Here is a 17,203-nt window from a genome sequence, read left to right on the forward strand (position 1 = left end):
AATACATAATATTGTACTTTTAAGAAAATCCACTAGCTAAGCAGGTGGATTTATAGAAAAAAATTTTTTAAGGAGTGTCCACTTGCTTTAATTGAAGGATTCCTTTAAATGTGAAAATAGTAAACATCTAAAATATGATTCTATACAAAAAAATTATACAGAAATTTCAGGAGCACCATCATTGAACACACAGGTACTCAGTAATTACTTGCTGGTTGGATGCACATACCTATTGAAAATCAGTAGAGTGAAATGGATAAGAGCGTGGGGCGGGATCCTGCTGTCCCTGTGTTTGGAGTCTATCTCTGCCATTCATTAGCTGAGTATGACCTTCAACAAGTGCCTTAACCTCTCAAGGCCTCAGTATTTCTTACAGAAATAAAATGAAGGTCTCCTTTGTAATTGGTTGTATTAAATAAAAGCTATAGGTAAATAAAATATAGACATATTTTATCATGTATTATAATGTCATATATTTTTCCCTCACACAATTTCTGCCTGAACAGAAGCAAGAACAAAACTTACATTTTCAACTATAATATAGGTAACTAGATACAAATATAATTACATATCTGTGTGTGTATATATATGTGTGTGTGTATATTTGTGTGTGTGTGTATATATATATATATATACACACACATATATATATATGTGTGTGTATATATATATGTTGCATCTGCACAGCGCCTGGCACATCGTAAATGTTTGGCAAATGATGGTTACTATTATGAAAAGTAACACAAAGTACTCTGAGGGTTTGACCCTTCATTTTTATCCACGAAGATCGATTCTGTGCATAATATGCCAGGATATTTTATTGCACTGGTACAGGGAAGGGTAAAAGAATTTGTGTCACTGAGCTTTTTAAGCCCTTAAAATTATGGGGAAACAACGAACAGGTATATAAGTGAATTGTGGCGGAGATTCAACGTGTAGCAATTGGTAACGTCTATTGAGTGTGTGATGACGAGTCATTCTGCAGAGTAAATACTGTGACTTAATATCGTCTCCAGGTTTATTGGATGGTATGGCCTGTGTCCTACTTTCTCAATTTAAAAATACGAAATGTAAATGTTTTATTGAACCCCCCAGACCAGAATAGAATGGCAGGTGTGTGGAATGGGAAAGGCAAAAATGGTACAAATGGCTTCAGATTTAGGGACTAAATGAATGCGCTCCCTCGGATGACGGAAGGTTACTTTGTTTTCAGTTTTCTGGCTTTCCCCCCCTTCCCTTCTAGCACCGCTAGTTTGTTGCATAAAGTCGAGAATTCTCACAAAGGGCCTTATAAACACGTGTTGTTCGGTTTTAAGTGCCTCTCTCCTACTCCCTCCGAGTAAAGTGACCTTTTTAAATGGAGGGAAGTGGGTTTAGATGACAGTCATGATAAATGCGGTCATGTTCACTCAATAAAATAAGGCCCAGTGCATTTGAGGATAAATCAGTGAAATGTACAGCCCCACCTGTCTGTCTCCATCATTCATTTCCACTGTCACTTTCACAGTGGCTGATGGATCACAGTTGCTGTAAAATTAGACAGCCTTTAATCTCATTTCATCCTGATTAGCTTCTCTTTACCCTTTCCCTCTAACTCACTGACTGACACGCTAAAAACTCACACCTCACACCGGCCTGTATAGGAACACAGAGTACAGACTTCTCGGATGATACCTGCTTGTGAGGGCGAGGCTGGCGTCCAGCCCTGGATGGGAGCAGGCATGTCTTCCTTGTTATTTAAAAGACATAAATGCGGTACCCAGTGCCATTTTAAACATGTTTGCTCTTGCTCACTGCCCCCTTTATTTTGCTTTCCTTCAGGTTTAATCAGAAGTCAAAGAAACGAGGTCTTTGGCAAAACTCAAGCACTGATTTCATATAGATTTTTCCCTAATAAATTTGGGGCATTTTACATGCAGAATAAATCTAAGAGTTATTTGCGTGTATTTATAGCCTTTCGATTCATGGTAATAATTCAGAAAAGACAATAATTCAGGAATGAAATTGCTGAAATAGCCAAGAAATATAGCGTATAAAGTTTTAAAACAAGAGAAAAAAATTGGTAGATAAATAAGAATATCTTCAAGTAGCCTTTATATTAGCATTTCAAAGACCCTCTCTTATTTTGAAGGTTTCAATCGTAGGTTTAGTGCAACAGTTTCCTCTGTTTGCATAAAGCATAACAATAGAAGTAATCAAATGAGAAAGAGGCTTAAGAAGAAATTATGTACTATTTCCTTCACTTAATTTCCGCCCGAATGGGAGCAAGTAAATGGCTAGAACAACAGAGTCTGTGCTGTATTACAAAGCTGGACTTCCAGTTAAAAAGAACATAATAACAGTTTTTTTCTTATTTATAAAATGGGGGCATTAAACTGACCAAAAATTTAAAATAAATACTGGAAGAGTGGTTGTCATGAAGTATGTTGGTTGTGGTCAGTGGCCTCTTCATATACTCATGTGTCACGTGAAGAGATGCTTACAGGTGACGATCATCGCTGTACGTTTGCACAGGTGCCACTATGATAAACCAGGGTAAAGCCAGGCTGTTCGTGATGTACATGATATACATAATATATGGGTAGCAGAGTTTTGTGTTCAGTAGTTTGGAACCAGCAGCAAAATCCAAACAATGGTGAGTTAATTTAAGAAAAGAAAAAAAGATGTTCAAAACATATGCCGTCATCCAATGGTAGCTGCTCCACGAACTCAACATACTCTGCCCCAGTGGGCTCTGAGAAGTGAAGTCGGCAGGAGCTGTATGTTTAAAAGCATTTTCTAAGGAGATAACTGAGGGTCAAGAGGCAGAAGGCCATTCCTGAGATGACTCCCTTAATCAAATCGATCTAATTCGTGGACTACACAAATCCACAGCACACCCAATTTCTACATCATCCCAGAAATCAAGGGTTTCCGTACCAAAGCCATCTCCCTTGTGGATATAAATTCAAAAACAATGAATATTCATGGAAAAAGTGAATACATAATAAAATAATTAAAACTCCTAAAATCCTTAAACAAGAGGCTTTAAATGATCTGATTTGTTCTTTCAGAGGCTGTGTTAAAGGTTTCAAAGCTATGCCTGTTTCTTCTTCTTTTTATTTACATATCTTAGCCAGCAAAAGTGCATTCTGAGAAAACTAAAAAGGTAATAAAAACAAAATGAAATGAGAGATATATATCATCCAAAATAAATTGGGTATGAGAGAGGCTCTCTCTCTCTCTCCCTCACCATTGGCACAAGAGTACAAAGTAAGAGCTGGCCCTGACTCATATTGATTTCCCAGTGCACTGGTTTCTTAAGTGCTCTGTTGATCCGTGTCAAGCAATAAGTTCCCTGCCTGAACATGCACATCACCTCTCCATTTGTCCTCACCTAGATTTAAGGTGCCCATATGATGAGCGGAACAAGGACATCATTTTTCCTACTGGGTGTCACTGGGCCCACAGCACTGCGTGTGATAGGATAACCAACGCCGTGTACGTTTACATTTACCATATGATACTGTAACAGCAGAGACGAACGCTGCTCTGCATGCGGGGTGGCGGGGGCGTCCTGTTCCGGTCGTGTGTGTCTCCCAAAAGACAGTGTAAATGAGAACAAATACAGAGAAACCGGGCTCTGGTGGGTTTCGGAAACATACCCCCTCCTTGCAGCCACCACCTTGGGGCAGAGGAGGGCCAGACGAGGGGAACGGATATTTGTGATGTCCCTGGCAGTTTTTATCTTTGTTCCAGAAGAGCTCTTAAGCAGATAGATAGAAAATGTGTGATTGTGCTGCTAATGACATTGTACAGGAAATTAAGCGTATACATTTGGAGAAGGCATTAAATCAGCAGGACCTTAATTTAAAAACTTAAAACTGTATGGAAATTCAGCTTGCTCATTGCTGTGGAATAGAAAGCAACCAAGCACCCTGAGTCTGTTTGTGGAAAGACTGCCAGCCAGCCGAGTTTGGGCAGAGCATCCTCATGGCTCCGAGTGTATGCCTGCTTATTTCTTCCAAGAAGTAAGCCCCTGTCCTGACCCTTTGGCAGTGTCAGTCATGGTTTTAGACTGCGATCCCCCTCATCGGGCAGGTGAAGAGGACTTACGAATCGCAAGCAGCCCGACAGGTTGTTCTTGACTAATCTGCGGAATAACATTATGTAAAATTAATCAGAAGGGGTTGGGTTTGCAGTTGCTGGGAAGACACGGTTGAGCCCCTGTGGATGGTGGGTGCCCCGCTCCGCCGCCTACATGCCCTTCTTCCTTCTGATTTCGTCTCACATTTTATGCACTTTGGTGAGAGCACGTCACTAGTGAGCCAAGGCAGCAAGTCCTAGGATGGAAAATTCACATGTCTTTTTGTTTTCTTTCTCAATTTCAGTTATGCCATACAACAGCGCCCACCACTGCGTTGTGGAGGTGGAAAACTTCCTGTTTGTGCTGGGCGGAGAGGACCAATGGAACCCTAATGGTAACTACTGAACACCTTAATAGCAGGTGCTCAGCAAGCACGTGTGTGCCGAACGGCCATGGTGGCAGCCCATTTTGTAACGACCATGGAAAACGTATTTCGAGCAGCAGGGACGAGTGAGGCAGTCGGGAAGCGGGCTGACGACGGAGGGAGGGTCAGCCGTAGAGCCGGCAGCGGGCGTCCGCAGCAGTGCGTTCACTCGCGGACTGTCTGGGGATTTGGCTTCGCCATGGCGCCCAGCCCCTCTCCTCATCCATCCCCTGAGGACAGCCACTGGAGAAGCCCAGACTCCCTAGAGGCAGGTAGCAAGCGGCAGCTATTAAGAATTCTCGCCACCTTCCCCACCCCCGTTCTCCCACGTTATCAATGTAACAACACGCAGCTTCGGTAAATGAGCGTCATCTGCCGGCGTGCGGTACGTAACCTCAGCTGCAGTTCCTTTGCAGCATCCTTACTTGAAACCCACTCCGGCTGCTGCATCTTTTGCAAGGGCTTCATCCACTGATGACCCACCATCCTCCCTGTTGGGGCGACTACTTCGAAAATGCATCAGGGAGAGAAATGAAACATTTTAATAACTTCCCAAGCCAAACGCAGGGAGAACGCTGCGCCTTGCAGAACACAGCAAAACTATCGAGGTATTTTTGGAAATCTTGCACGTGAAGGAGGAGTTGCAGTTGTAGCCTTCTGTGTAACAGAGATCATTATGACTGAGAAACCATAAAACAGCTTGCAGGTACACATTTTTACTTTAAAACCCCAGAACATCCAGCTGAAATTACATATACTGTGTATATTTTATTGGGAATGTTCCCTTTCAGCATCTGCACCAAGGCAAATTATAGAAAATTGTTACATCTGTTCATTCTAGACAGTCTTAAAGGAAAACAGGGCACTCTCCAAGAACAGTTCTTTAAAGAGAAGGGGACATTTTTTTCTCAAGATCAGCTTTGTGTGTCCATATCTTTCAGTGTCAGAAAGAAGACATTTCCTGGGCTTTGGGAGAAACAGATTTGAATTAGGAACAGAAATGATATTTAGTATCTCTCCTCTAACTTTTCTTTGTGATGACAGACTTGATATGTTATTTTAAAAAAAAAAACAAAAATAAAAATAAAACCCTGGCAGATACACAACGCACTGTAAACTCTCCATTTACTGTTTAACCTCTTCTTCCTTGGAAGTAATCTGAACTGAATGGAGCATTTGTAAGGAGACAGTGCATAGCCAGCAGGTTTATCTAAGAAAGAATCTGCAGAATGGTTTTTTTGTTTTTTTGGTTTTTTTGAAAGCCAAATTAAAACCTAACACATGACAAGGAAGACTGCAAAGTCCTGTTTATAATGACAGTGCTCTCTCAGCCCACCTCCCTTCCTAGGTAAAAGACCAGTCTTGGGGTGACAATTCAGTTTTCACAGAGCACTATGTACCTCCCAGTCCTATGAGACAGACCTTAGACAGCAACACAGAAAATCCGCTCCCTCCAGCGGGGTTCACGGCCCTCCAATGCAACTGCATTCCTCTTAACAATGTTCATCTTCATATACATTTGGAAATTAACCTTGGAATCTATCAAAAGTGACTTTTTTTTTCCTGCAGGGAAATGACTGTAAATTCTACAAAAACATTCTTACAAACATTCTTACGTGACCTTCCTTGAGCTGGAGCCTCTCTGTGGAATCCCAGTCTTTTGGGTCATACTCACTTCTGGCACTTTTAACTCTTTCTGTACATCTCCAGATAAAATTTGATTTACCACCCATCAGACCATCCGAACCGTCCCACGTGGACCTTGGAACTCATAGTCTCACATCAACAAGATCCCTGTAATCCTTAAACTCTCCCCTTAATGGTCCCCTCAAATTTCTTTTCTAATCAAAACCTGGCTGTTCTCTGACAGCACTGTTTTCCCATCACCCTCTTCAATGGGGACTGTGTTCTGTTCCCCGCCCCCGCCCTCAGACCTCATGTTATTAGAGGCATGTAGCTTTTCTACTTCTTTATCATTGCCGCTCCTGCATCCTTAAAACCCACCACCTTAGAGGATGTCTTCAGATTTTACCACCTGCTGTCCCTTTATGTGGCGGCTATCCGCGGTTATCCGGTCTCCTTCACTCTGCCCTCCTCCTTCCCGTGTGCGCCTCCCCTCGTCCTCACTTCCCCCCTTATGGAGGTTACGAGGTTACGTTCACCTGCTCCCCCCATAGTCACATTAGTGCACCCGCCAGGGCACCCATGTCCCTCTCTCCTATTATCCTTGCCTGCTAAAGCCCCAGTTCTGATTAAACCCAACCTCTCTTGCATCTTTCTCCTCCCCCTCAGCAACTAAATGTGGACCTAGAAAACCACAAAGCCACACTGGCTACTACTGACCCATGCTGGCTATGAACCAGCCAACCCCACTGAATTTCCCTGGTCAGCGCTTTCTTCCACCCTCCGAGTTAACTATTTCACACCTGCTCTCTCCTCAAATACCTCTTTCCCCAAGACCTCCCTCCTCCCTCTCAGCTGAGGGCCTTCCTTCTTAGTTTAATGAGAACAGAAGCATCAGAAGAAAAAATTGGGGGGAGGGATATGGCTCAAGTGGTAGAGCGTGCACTTAGCATACACAAGGTCCTGGGTTCAATCCCCAGTACCTCCCCTAAAAATAAAATAATAAATGAACCAAATTACCCCTGTAAAAAAAATTAACTAAACAAAAAAGAGAAGAGGGGGGAAAAAACTTTATCTTGCTGCTACCAAATCCATTGCTACCCAGACATTTTAGGTCAAATATATGCCTCTTATTAATGTTTCTGCTCCAACCTAAAGCCTAGTCCTCAGTCCCTTTTGCCTGCTCAAGGACTTTGGAGTACTTCTGAATTTAAAAACACAACCAACAACCAAATAAAACTTCCTCTGGATGCTGCATCTTCTGGCTATAATCTTTTCATATCAAAAGTCCTAAGAAGCACTGCCTACCCTCTTGCCTCTGCTTTCTTCCACCTTAGTCTCTCCTGAGGTGTCCCCACGCAGGCTTTCGTCCCTCCTGTCCACGGGAACAGCGCTTGTCACGGTCACAACCAACCCCCATGCTTCCTAATCGTATAGTCAGTTCTCCGTTGCTCAGTCCTCTTCTTGAAACCCCGTTGGAAGTGGCTTCCAAAATACCAGACTTTTCCTCCCAGCCCTGAGAATTCCTTTCTTTCGCTGGTTTTTCTTCTTCTCCCCATAGGGCTCACTCCCAGGACTCATTCTCTTCTCTTTCCATACCGTCTCCCAAGAGGGTTTCATCCCGTTCTGATTTTAAACGATATCTCTGGACTGGTGACTCCAGAATTTGCACCTGCAGCCTCAATTAGCCAGTGGCCTACCAGCCACCCACACTTTGAGATCCTACAGGCCTCTGGAGGTTAGGTCCAAAACAGAACTCGTGGCTTCTCTCCTTAACCCCCAACCACTTCCTTCCCCAACTCAGCAAATTGCAGGACATTCCTTCTAGTCACAATGGCTGAAAACCTGGCAGTCCTTTTTAATTACGCACTTTTCCTTATACCAATGCTCAATCTATCAGAAGAGTTTATTGGCCATGGCCATACAGCACATCCCAAACTTGACGGTATCTTGCCTCCACCTTCACTCGAGCCACCCCCAGTTCTTGCCAGGACGATTGTGCGGGCCGCCTCACTCCCAGGGCAGCCCTTCCACGGCCTGTTCCTTACACAGCAGCCACAGTGATCTTGGTAAGAGAGAAATTAGACCGTGTTTCTCATTTGCTCAAAACCTTCCAGGGACTTCCTAATGTTCTTAGAACAAAAGACAGAATTTGACACCAGTCCACAAGGCACACTGTGTCTGGACGTTGACATACTTCTGACTTCTGTCCAAGTCACCCCAGCGTTCTTGCTGGTTTTGAACGCCTGGCCAGCGCAGAGACTTTGTCCTCCCCTTCCCCACTGCCTGAGAGGCTCCTTCCACAGATACCTGCATGGCTTGCAGGAGCCATCCATGAGCAGGTGACCATCCTACTGAAACTGGCCTCCCCAATCAATCCCTGCTTCATTTTTCTTTCTAGAATTCCTCTTCACTTGATAATATGCATATATTTATTTCTTTACAAGTATGTTTATTTATTTATGTATTAGAAGGATGTGGACTTTTTCTTTCTTGTTTACCAATATCTTTCCAGAACCTAGAATACACAAGGCACATACTGAGTGCACAATATATATTGTGCAGTTAATAACTGTGTTGTGTATACATGCTGTGTGAGTGTGCGCATACACACGCACACATATGCCTGTTTATTCCTGTGCTGAAGTTTGGTACCTATATTTCAGTGGTTAGTTACACATGTATTAACAATTACACAAAAAAAGACTGTAAGACCTCAGGTGCTTTAGATGACCGCCATCTCAAAGTGCCACACAGAAAATGAAATCTCCTCTTTTGCTTCTATTTCTTGTTTCGGTGTCAATCTGTATGTAAAATAAGATTCATTTTAATATCTTGGAGGCATTATTGTGTTTCTTCGGCTCAACAGAGAAGATAAGCTGGTTAACCAGCTCTGAGGACTCATGTTTCCCATTTCAGCAAGGGAACGTGTGCTACAGCATAGCAGCCATGCTTCCCCCAAATGCGTGGACAGACTGACATGACGGACATGGACTACAGCTGACTTCCTAGTGCAAACTCTTACTGTAGTGATGGCTGTGATTTCCATGGAGACAGAGTGGACTCTACCACGGTTAGAATTCTTGGATCATTAAAAAAAAAAAAGAGGTTCTAACCAGAGATATCACACAAGGTAGTCCCTGGAACTGATTATTTATAGACAATAACTTCACGTTTTTAAAACACGAAAACACCAAAATCTAGAAATCTTACCCTAACTTTGAGATAAAACTGGTTTGAGAAACATACTTGCTTTTTTTTTTATTATGGTTGATTTATTTTTATTCCAACTCACACCCTGCCAAAAAAAAAACTGAAGGAGTAAAGAAGAGAAAAGGAAAGCCATTTGAGGTGGCACATAGAGTTTTCTACTGACATCACTTCTCATACCATGATAGTCCCTCTATTTAATTCATCTGCTTAAACCTGAGAACAGAAGTATTTTATAAAATACTATTAAACGTGTCAAACAACAAAGGAATCTAAGTTTTCAGTATCTCAAATATACTTTTACAGGAAAACACAGTACAAATTTTGTCAGCCGATACGATCCCCGATTTAATAGCTGGATACAACTTCCACCCATGCAAGAAAGGTAAGTGTTTATTTCTTGTGTCGGAAACATTTGTGGCTGCTTTACAAGAAGCAAGGACGCCGAATGGTTTTCTACGATGAGGTACGCTAAACGGAGCCAATGAAAGATATATGAGGCAAAACGCAAAACTTGACCTGGCCAACTCAGATTAACTGCCTTATTAACTCAATGGAGAAAAATAATTAAATAAGTCAATTATTTCTCCCAATGTAGGAAGAAAAAGATGTGTGACTTGTCTTCCTTTTTTTTTTTAAGTAGTTAAAGCTCATTTTTTTCTTGAAGTATAGTTGCTATACAATATCATATAAATTCCAGGTGTACCATATAGTGATCCACAATTTTTAAAGGTTATACTCCATTTGTAGTTCTTATGAAATATTGGCTACATTCCCCATGTGGTACCGTATATCCTTGTGGCTTATTTTATACCTAACAGTTTGTACTTCTTAATCCCCTACCCCTATGTTGCCCCTCCCTCCTTCCCTCTCCCCGCTGGTAACCACTAGTTTGTTCTCTGTATCTGCAGTCTGCTTTTTTGTTATGCTTGCTAGTTTGTTGTATTTTTTGAATTCTTCATATAAGCGATATCATACAGCATGTGACCGTTTTCTGTCTGACTTACCTCACTTAGCATAATGCCCTCCATGACTCGTCTTCCTTTTCCACATTGTATTGGGGCTCTTTTGACTAGCAGAACTACAGTCTCACAGGGCACCCCACTCTTCTTGCTTATAAGAGATTTAAATCTTATCGTTGAGATATAAATCACCATTCTCACAATGATACACATTTTGATGCAGAAATTTCAGTATGAAATTTTTCAAGTCTCACTATCTCACACACTTTACATTCGCCTCCTCAAAGAGTTTCCTATCATATATTCAAGAACAGCTGATTGGTTAGCTTTGAAACAGAAGTTTTGCAAGGTGACCTCTCAGCGTTATGGTACACAGTGTTTATCACACCCAGTTCTCCTAGCACCAACGAACAAGATGGAGCTACATTTATCCGTATTCAGTTCCCCTGACTGTTACTAGGCAGAAGGCCATGTCTTAATATGTGTACGCAAATTCACATACTAAATCTTGAACACTTGGTTCTTCTCAAATAGTATCTCGACATCCTCTTGAGCAAATTCTCCAGTTGGAACAATAAGCTACAACTTACTTCCTCTTCTCGACTAAATTAAGTAATAATTTCCCTTCTTATTTCCTTCAGGACCCTTCACCTTACCATCTCCTTTTTTTCCCTAAACACTCAGTCAAATTACACTGAGATCAAATGAGATCCTTAATTATACATTCCAAGTTAAAAGGAAATTTTCAGGTCATACCATTCACTCGGAAAGGTACATGACTGCAGAAAGAGCGTATGACTCTCTGCTATACAGAAACTTAATATCTAAGTTTCTGTTCCATCTAAGTGTATTAAAACTCTCTTTGAGGAGGCTAAAAGCTATACACCGAAAATGGTGAGGCACAGTATGTTCTAAGGACCACAGACACTGTTAGGAATGTCTAGTTCAAAGGTACCTCAGTTGCCATCATGACCAGCCTCTCAGTCCTCCTCCTGCGTACGCAGGTTGTACATGAAAGCCTCCTGATGTCTCTCTCCAGTGTCCCTTGTTTCTCTCCATTTGGGGTTATTTTTCTGGTAACATCACTTTACCCTTTAACCAGAACCCTTCCAAAAAGTTTTATTTAAAAAAAAATTTTTTTAATACTCATCAATAACATGTTTGAAATGTCAGCATCTCATCACCACGGTCCCCCTTGCTGGGGGCTGTTCACCACGATAATTAACCTTCACGCCTTGGGTTTGAGAGGCATAACTCACGTCGCGGTCAATTATCTCACTGTAGAGCCCCTAAGGATGAGAAGTATTGCTGCAAAACCTAATTAGTAATTTTTTAAAAATGTGTATTGTTTACTTGATATTCTATAATGACTTCCTCTGAGGCACTATGGCCGATCATGGCAGGGTCCTACTTAGACAATTTTTAGCAGCTCATTGACCTGATAAAAAGACCTGCCATGGTCTGTCGGTGCCCGGCAGCCACCGTTGACAGGATGGACTGTTTAACGTTTCTTTCTAAGTCATTATGGTATATCATGTCAGGTCCCTGGTAAAAGAAGTTTTTTTTTTTCAGATTTAGAACAATCAACTCGATAGACCAAATAAAGAGCTCCTTCCAGAGCTGAATGGGAAAAGGCAGATCTCACAAATGCCCAGTCAATCTTCTGGCTCCGTATCTCCTACGGGTTGGTTGACCCAGGCAACAATCTATAACTTAAAATGAAATTTTTCCTTCATTGTCAAGCTTCCATTCAACATAGCAAGTACGAGTAGTTACCAGCATGGCTTAATTGCTGATTAAACAGAGAAGGGAAAAATACCTAAAATATATGAGACACTCTTCAGATCAGAAAAGAGGTTTCTTGAGACATTTAATTGAGTTAATTTTGCACTGAACAGATCATGAATTAAACTCATCAGAAGTTTCCCACCTCCCTCCCTCCATTAGCTGCTACCCAACTCCTGAGAGATTGTTGTTGGGCTGAGAAGTTATCAAACCAATTGAGAATGCCACCTCTGGAGCCACCCACTCTTACAAGAGCTGGCAGGGCAAATTCCTAAAATATTTTCCCTAACTGGAGCTTCCAGAGGAGCACAGTCTAAGTGCAGGATACCCCCCAGTTCAGCAGGAAAATGGGCGCAAGACCTCGAGGCTTACTCAACAGTAGGTCAGCTCATGAGTTGAATGCCTGCTACCTGTGAGTTCACTGATAGACATGATTAGACAGAAGAACAATTATAAATGTAAAGCTGATGAGTTGCTTCGGTCTCAGATTTAGCATTTGATTCTCCAGTAAGAGGAGGACAAAAAAGAACACTTAGCTCAATAAAAATGCTTTGGTGACTTTAATTTTCTTTTTCAATAAAAGTAGGCACTTTAGGTATCATTCTTAGAGATCTTACCCCCTAGCTAGTCTAGGAAACCAAAAAGAAAAGAAAGGAAGGAAAAGAAAAAGCCATTTAGAGAGCACCAATGACAAAGCTTATGTTTCCCAGAGTAAGTGAAAAGCTAAAAGCAAATACATCAAAAATGTTTCCAAATTTACATAGTTGTTTCTAGCAGCCTTACAAGAAATGATGGGAGACAGTATTCTATTTGAAAAATCTGTTGTTTTTAACATGATGGTGAAAGTCAAAAATTCAAGCTGAGATAGGGTTCTAATAATTCAATCTCACCCTTTAGGATATAAACTAACCATCCTAAGGGTCAGAAAGGACTTGTAAAGACCTGTGCAATCCTCAGGTTCAAAGTAACGTTTGTAGAAGTCACTGGTGGTCTTTTTAAACTTATCTCAGTACGTTGCATATTGTCTCTGGCGTTGGGGCAGGAGATGGAGGATGGAGCAGGGAGAGAGGAACAATTTGAGATACAAATAGTATAATTCCATTAAAAAATCTTCAGCAATCTTGAACTTACTTATCCCCTCAAAATAAAACAGCCTACTCAGGTGTGCTCTTCACGTGAGGAGGAGGGGCAGGGAGCATTCCCAGGAGCACCTGGTATGAACAGTAAAATTTTAGCCCCAGGCAAATGTTCACAGTTGCTGACAGATCATTAACTATCGGCGTTTCTAGAATGCATTTCGTGAATTCTCACTTTGAGCGTACAAGGGAGTAAGTCAGAGACTCAGAACCTTCTATTAGAATTGCTACATATAAATGCACTTTTAGTCAGGAAGTGAAACCTACTGATTTTTTTTTTCTTCCCATTCAGAACCTAACAGTGACACTGTGTGGATAAAGCTAGGAGTACACACGGAGCATCAAATTAGGAACGCCTGGGCTAAAAAGAGTTCTCTGACAGACTCACTCAGGTTAAGAGAGGAAGGAAGGTACCAGATCAGAAAGAGTGAGAAAACTGAACTTTAGACAAATGAAAGGCTTTCACACTGGCAGAAGGAGATCTTTCTCTTATTCTTCACTGTCTAGATTTAATTAAATAGAGGGTTTTCATACCTGTCATGACTATCAGTTTTCTCTTCTAGACCAGAATATAGTCTGTAGAAGAATCTGCCACCTTACAACCCACGCAGTCCAAATTATGGGGCTGGCCCACTAAAGATGGTCCATTAGTAAAATTAGTAAGTTAATTATTGCAGAGGCTCCAAGACCCGTCATAGAATCATATGGAAGAGGGATACTGACCTACCCTTGTTCCAACGGTGCAAAAATAAACCTGTGTTACTTTAGTACAGGTTTTTGTTGACGTGTACTGACGCATGTCAGTTTCTCATTTAAGAACTCTTCCTATCTGAAGTCAAAGACGGTCTTCTCTCTTTGCTTCTAAATGGGTCACAATTTTGCTTTTTCACATTTAAATATTTAGTCCGCTCAGAGGATTTCCTTTTGTACGTGATATGAGGAGCTAATTTTGTCTTAGTTCCACGGGTAACTAGCATTTCAGTCCCATTTGTGGAGTAGTTCATCCTTTTCTGCTGATCTGTAACGCCACCTCTGTCAGATTTCAGATCCACACGTTTTCAAGGGTTGTTTCCAGGTCATCCAGCCTAAAAACTATGCCAACACCAACGTCCCTTTTCAATGAAATATTTGAACTTGGGAAGGTAAACGCAGTAGTTACATAACCTTGACCTATCATATTCAATAAGCAAGCAATTGAAACCTGGTTAGAGAAATGAGAGGAACCAGTGGTCTATCTGTGTGCACTTAATTTTGCAACTGTTTTTAAACTGTATTTTATATTTAGATGAGATTTTACTTCTCCATATCAGGAAATTCCAGATGTTTTAGGTTAGCAATTTCTTGGATAATCTGATTAAAAGCTTCCCCCCAAAATCTTTCTCCAAACATATTCTTCCACAAATATTTGCAACATATATATACACAATATTTTATTAAAATTTTTTTTTTACAATTTAAGAGCTTCATGGACCCCTCAGAAGACATGGGCCCAGGTTAACAACAACCCTTATTTAATGAAATCTGTCTCACCTACTCTTCATTCTTCTTCCAACCTTTATCCATCTCCCTTTTTCCCGTATTGCTCTCTTTCTAAATTTTCCACAGCACATATTTCTTTTGAAAGCATTAGAAAACATAGAAAAAGCAAACATAGCCAAAATATTCTCCAAAATGATCAACGATGCTATCACATCCAGGACTGTCCAAAAACACTGAACTTTACGATCCAGCCACCCCACTTTTGCACGTACAGTGTATCCGAAGGAAGCAGTCAGAATCTTGAAGAGACATCTGCACTCCCATGTTCACTGCTGCATTATTCACAAGAGCTGAAGTACCGAAACGACCTAAGTGTCTGTTGACAGATGAATGGATAAAGATAGTAGTGTATATTCAATGTATGCCATAAAATAGTGTACATACAATGGACTGTTTTTCTGCTGTAGAAAAGAAGGAAGTCCTGCCATTTGCCTGGCAAACGTGGATGACACTGAAAGTGACTATGCTAAATGAAATAAGCCAGACTGAGAAAGACACATACTGTAAGACATCATTTTATATGTAGAATCAATCGTATTTTAAAAGTCAAACTTAAAGAAACAGAGATTAGAATGGTGCTTGCCAAGGGACATTGGTGGCGGAAATGGAGAGAGGTCAGTCACAGGGTCCAAACTTTCAGTTATAACTAAGTTCTGAGGATCTAACGTACAGCATGGTAACTATAGATAATGATACCGTACTGTTACCTTGAAATTTGCTAAGAGGGTAGCTCTTAAGTGTTCTCACCAGGAAAAAAATAAAAAGATTGCTATGTGAGGTGATGAGTGTGTTAATTAGCTTGATTGTGTGAATCACCTCACAACGTACACACATATCAAATTGTCACATGGCACCCTTTAAGTATATTGCAATTTTATTGGTCAATTATACTTCAGTAAAACTGGAAAAAAAATAAAACTGAATACATCACCATCTATAACATATACTATACCTATATGGTTGTAAGTTGTATAAACAAACATTAACGAAGCTAGTTGTCACTTAAAATACTATTAGGAAAAGTTTATATGCAAACATCTTGATGGCTGATTTTAGAAGACTTTTTATCCAGATAATATTAATTGGCAGTTCCTGCGCACAAAAAAAAGTTGGACGCTGTGACAAGCACTTTACATATGTATTCACAACTAGCCCCCTGAAGAAGCTACCGTCGTCACCCCCATTGAGCAACCTGAGGCTGAGATGGGTTAATTAACGTGTCAAAGACCACACACCCGGTAAATCATACAGCCAGGCAACCTGATTCCAGAGACCAAGCTGTTCATCAAGATGCTGTGTCCTGCTTCCCAGAGGTCTTGACACTTTGTCGACACAACTTGGAAAATCTGCAAACAAAACAGGTTGATCTGATGCAAAACTTCTAGGACTCTTCGTTTTATTATTGACCTTGCCTGGAAGTCTTGGTATCAGTTTTTATGAAAACCAATAATTTATCAAACATAAGGTATGCTCTCTTAGAGGCTTGGCAATTCACAATTATACTTTTTCAGTTATTGGACCGCGGTATCCTTATGAAATCTGTTATTCCAGTAGCTTTGATGAAAAAAAAGAAGCAAAAGTTCAGGAATTTGCTTAAGATTTCAACCTAGTCATCCTAACTCCAAATTTTTCAGTCCTCTTCCAACCTCTTTTCTCCCTCAGCTCTCATATCTTATAAGTTACCAGGTCTTACATCTTCCTTTAAAATATTTTGCATCACCCCTTTTCATGTCTTCCACTAAAACTGTAATTCAGGTCCTCAGTATCTCGCTCCTAGATTTTATCCTACCTCCAAGTTGGCCTCCCTGTCTCCAGTCCTTTCAACACAGCTTGCATGTCTTTTCCTTTGATGGCACGGTGTGCTAATTTAATAAACAGTCTCTCTTGAAAAGAGACTTAAAAATATCCTATAGCTTTTTAAGACTCTACACCAAAATGTATGTAGGTAAAATTCCTAAAAATGGTTATATAGGAGCAAGCTTTGAACATTATATTCAGTCAAAAAGTTTCTCTATTTGCAGTAGTACTGGGGGGGATAAAAGAAAAAAAATCATAATTGAAGAAAAATTTTGATGATGTAGTTCTCTTATAAATTGGGAACAATGACCCTTGAAGGACCATAAAGAAAGTGAATGTCAAGATAATTTATTATTGTTACATTATCTACCTCATTTTTCACTTTGTCTTACTGAGCTGTGATATCCTTACAAGGTACCAAATATCCCAAACATTAGTGAACGCTTTACCAGCGTGTAAAAGGCATGATAAAAAGGAGCTGAAACAAAGAGTTGGTGAATTTCTCCTCTACCGTTCTTCAGCATCAATCATGCTAACCAGAATGGGCACTGCCCATGATTACTGCTCAAGGTCTCAGATTTAGAACATGGCTCTAGGTGGAATTTCCAAAGGTCTGCACCGCTTTCTGAAGCAGTATGTCCCTCCTTTCCCTAACTGACTG

At 40.8% G+C, this 17,203-nt stretch overlaps 2 protein-coding genes across 5 annotated transcripts in view; one reads left to right on the top strand and one right to left on the bottom strand.

The window, feature by feature from the left end:
- KLHL14 (kelch like family member 14) overlaps positions 1–17,203 on the top strand; it is a 180,229-nt gene that overhangs the window by 154,991 nt on the left and 8,035 nt on the right. For all 4 annotated transcript variants that reach the window (XR_012063850.1, XR_012063853.1, XR_012063852.1 and 1 more), the window contains exons 4-5: positions 4,371–4,460; positions 9,630–9,708. Coding sequence is in view for 1 of the 4 variants with exons in the window: in XM_031690320.2 (XP_031546180.1) it covers positions 4,371–4,460; positions 9,630–9,708 (169 nt within the window). In the remaining 3 variants the exon portion in view is untranslated. The remainder of the gene's footprint in view (positions 1–4,370; positions 4,461–9,629; positions 9,709–17,203) is intronic.
- The window catches only part of LOC140688924 (uncharacterized), a 203,904-nt gene that overhangs the window by 53,492 nt on the left and 133,209 nt on the right, over positions 1–17,203 (bottom strand). The gene's annotated exons all lie outside the window — the stretch shown is intronic.

This window comes from Vicugna pacos, chromosome 24 (genome assembly GCF_048564905.1).
Source record: "Vicugna pacos chromosome 24, VicPac4, whole genome shotgun sequence".
NCBI lineage: Eukaryota > Metazoa > Chordata > Mammalia > Artiodactyla > Camelidae > Vicugna > Vicugna pacos.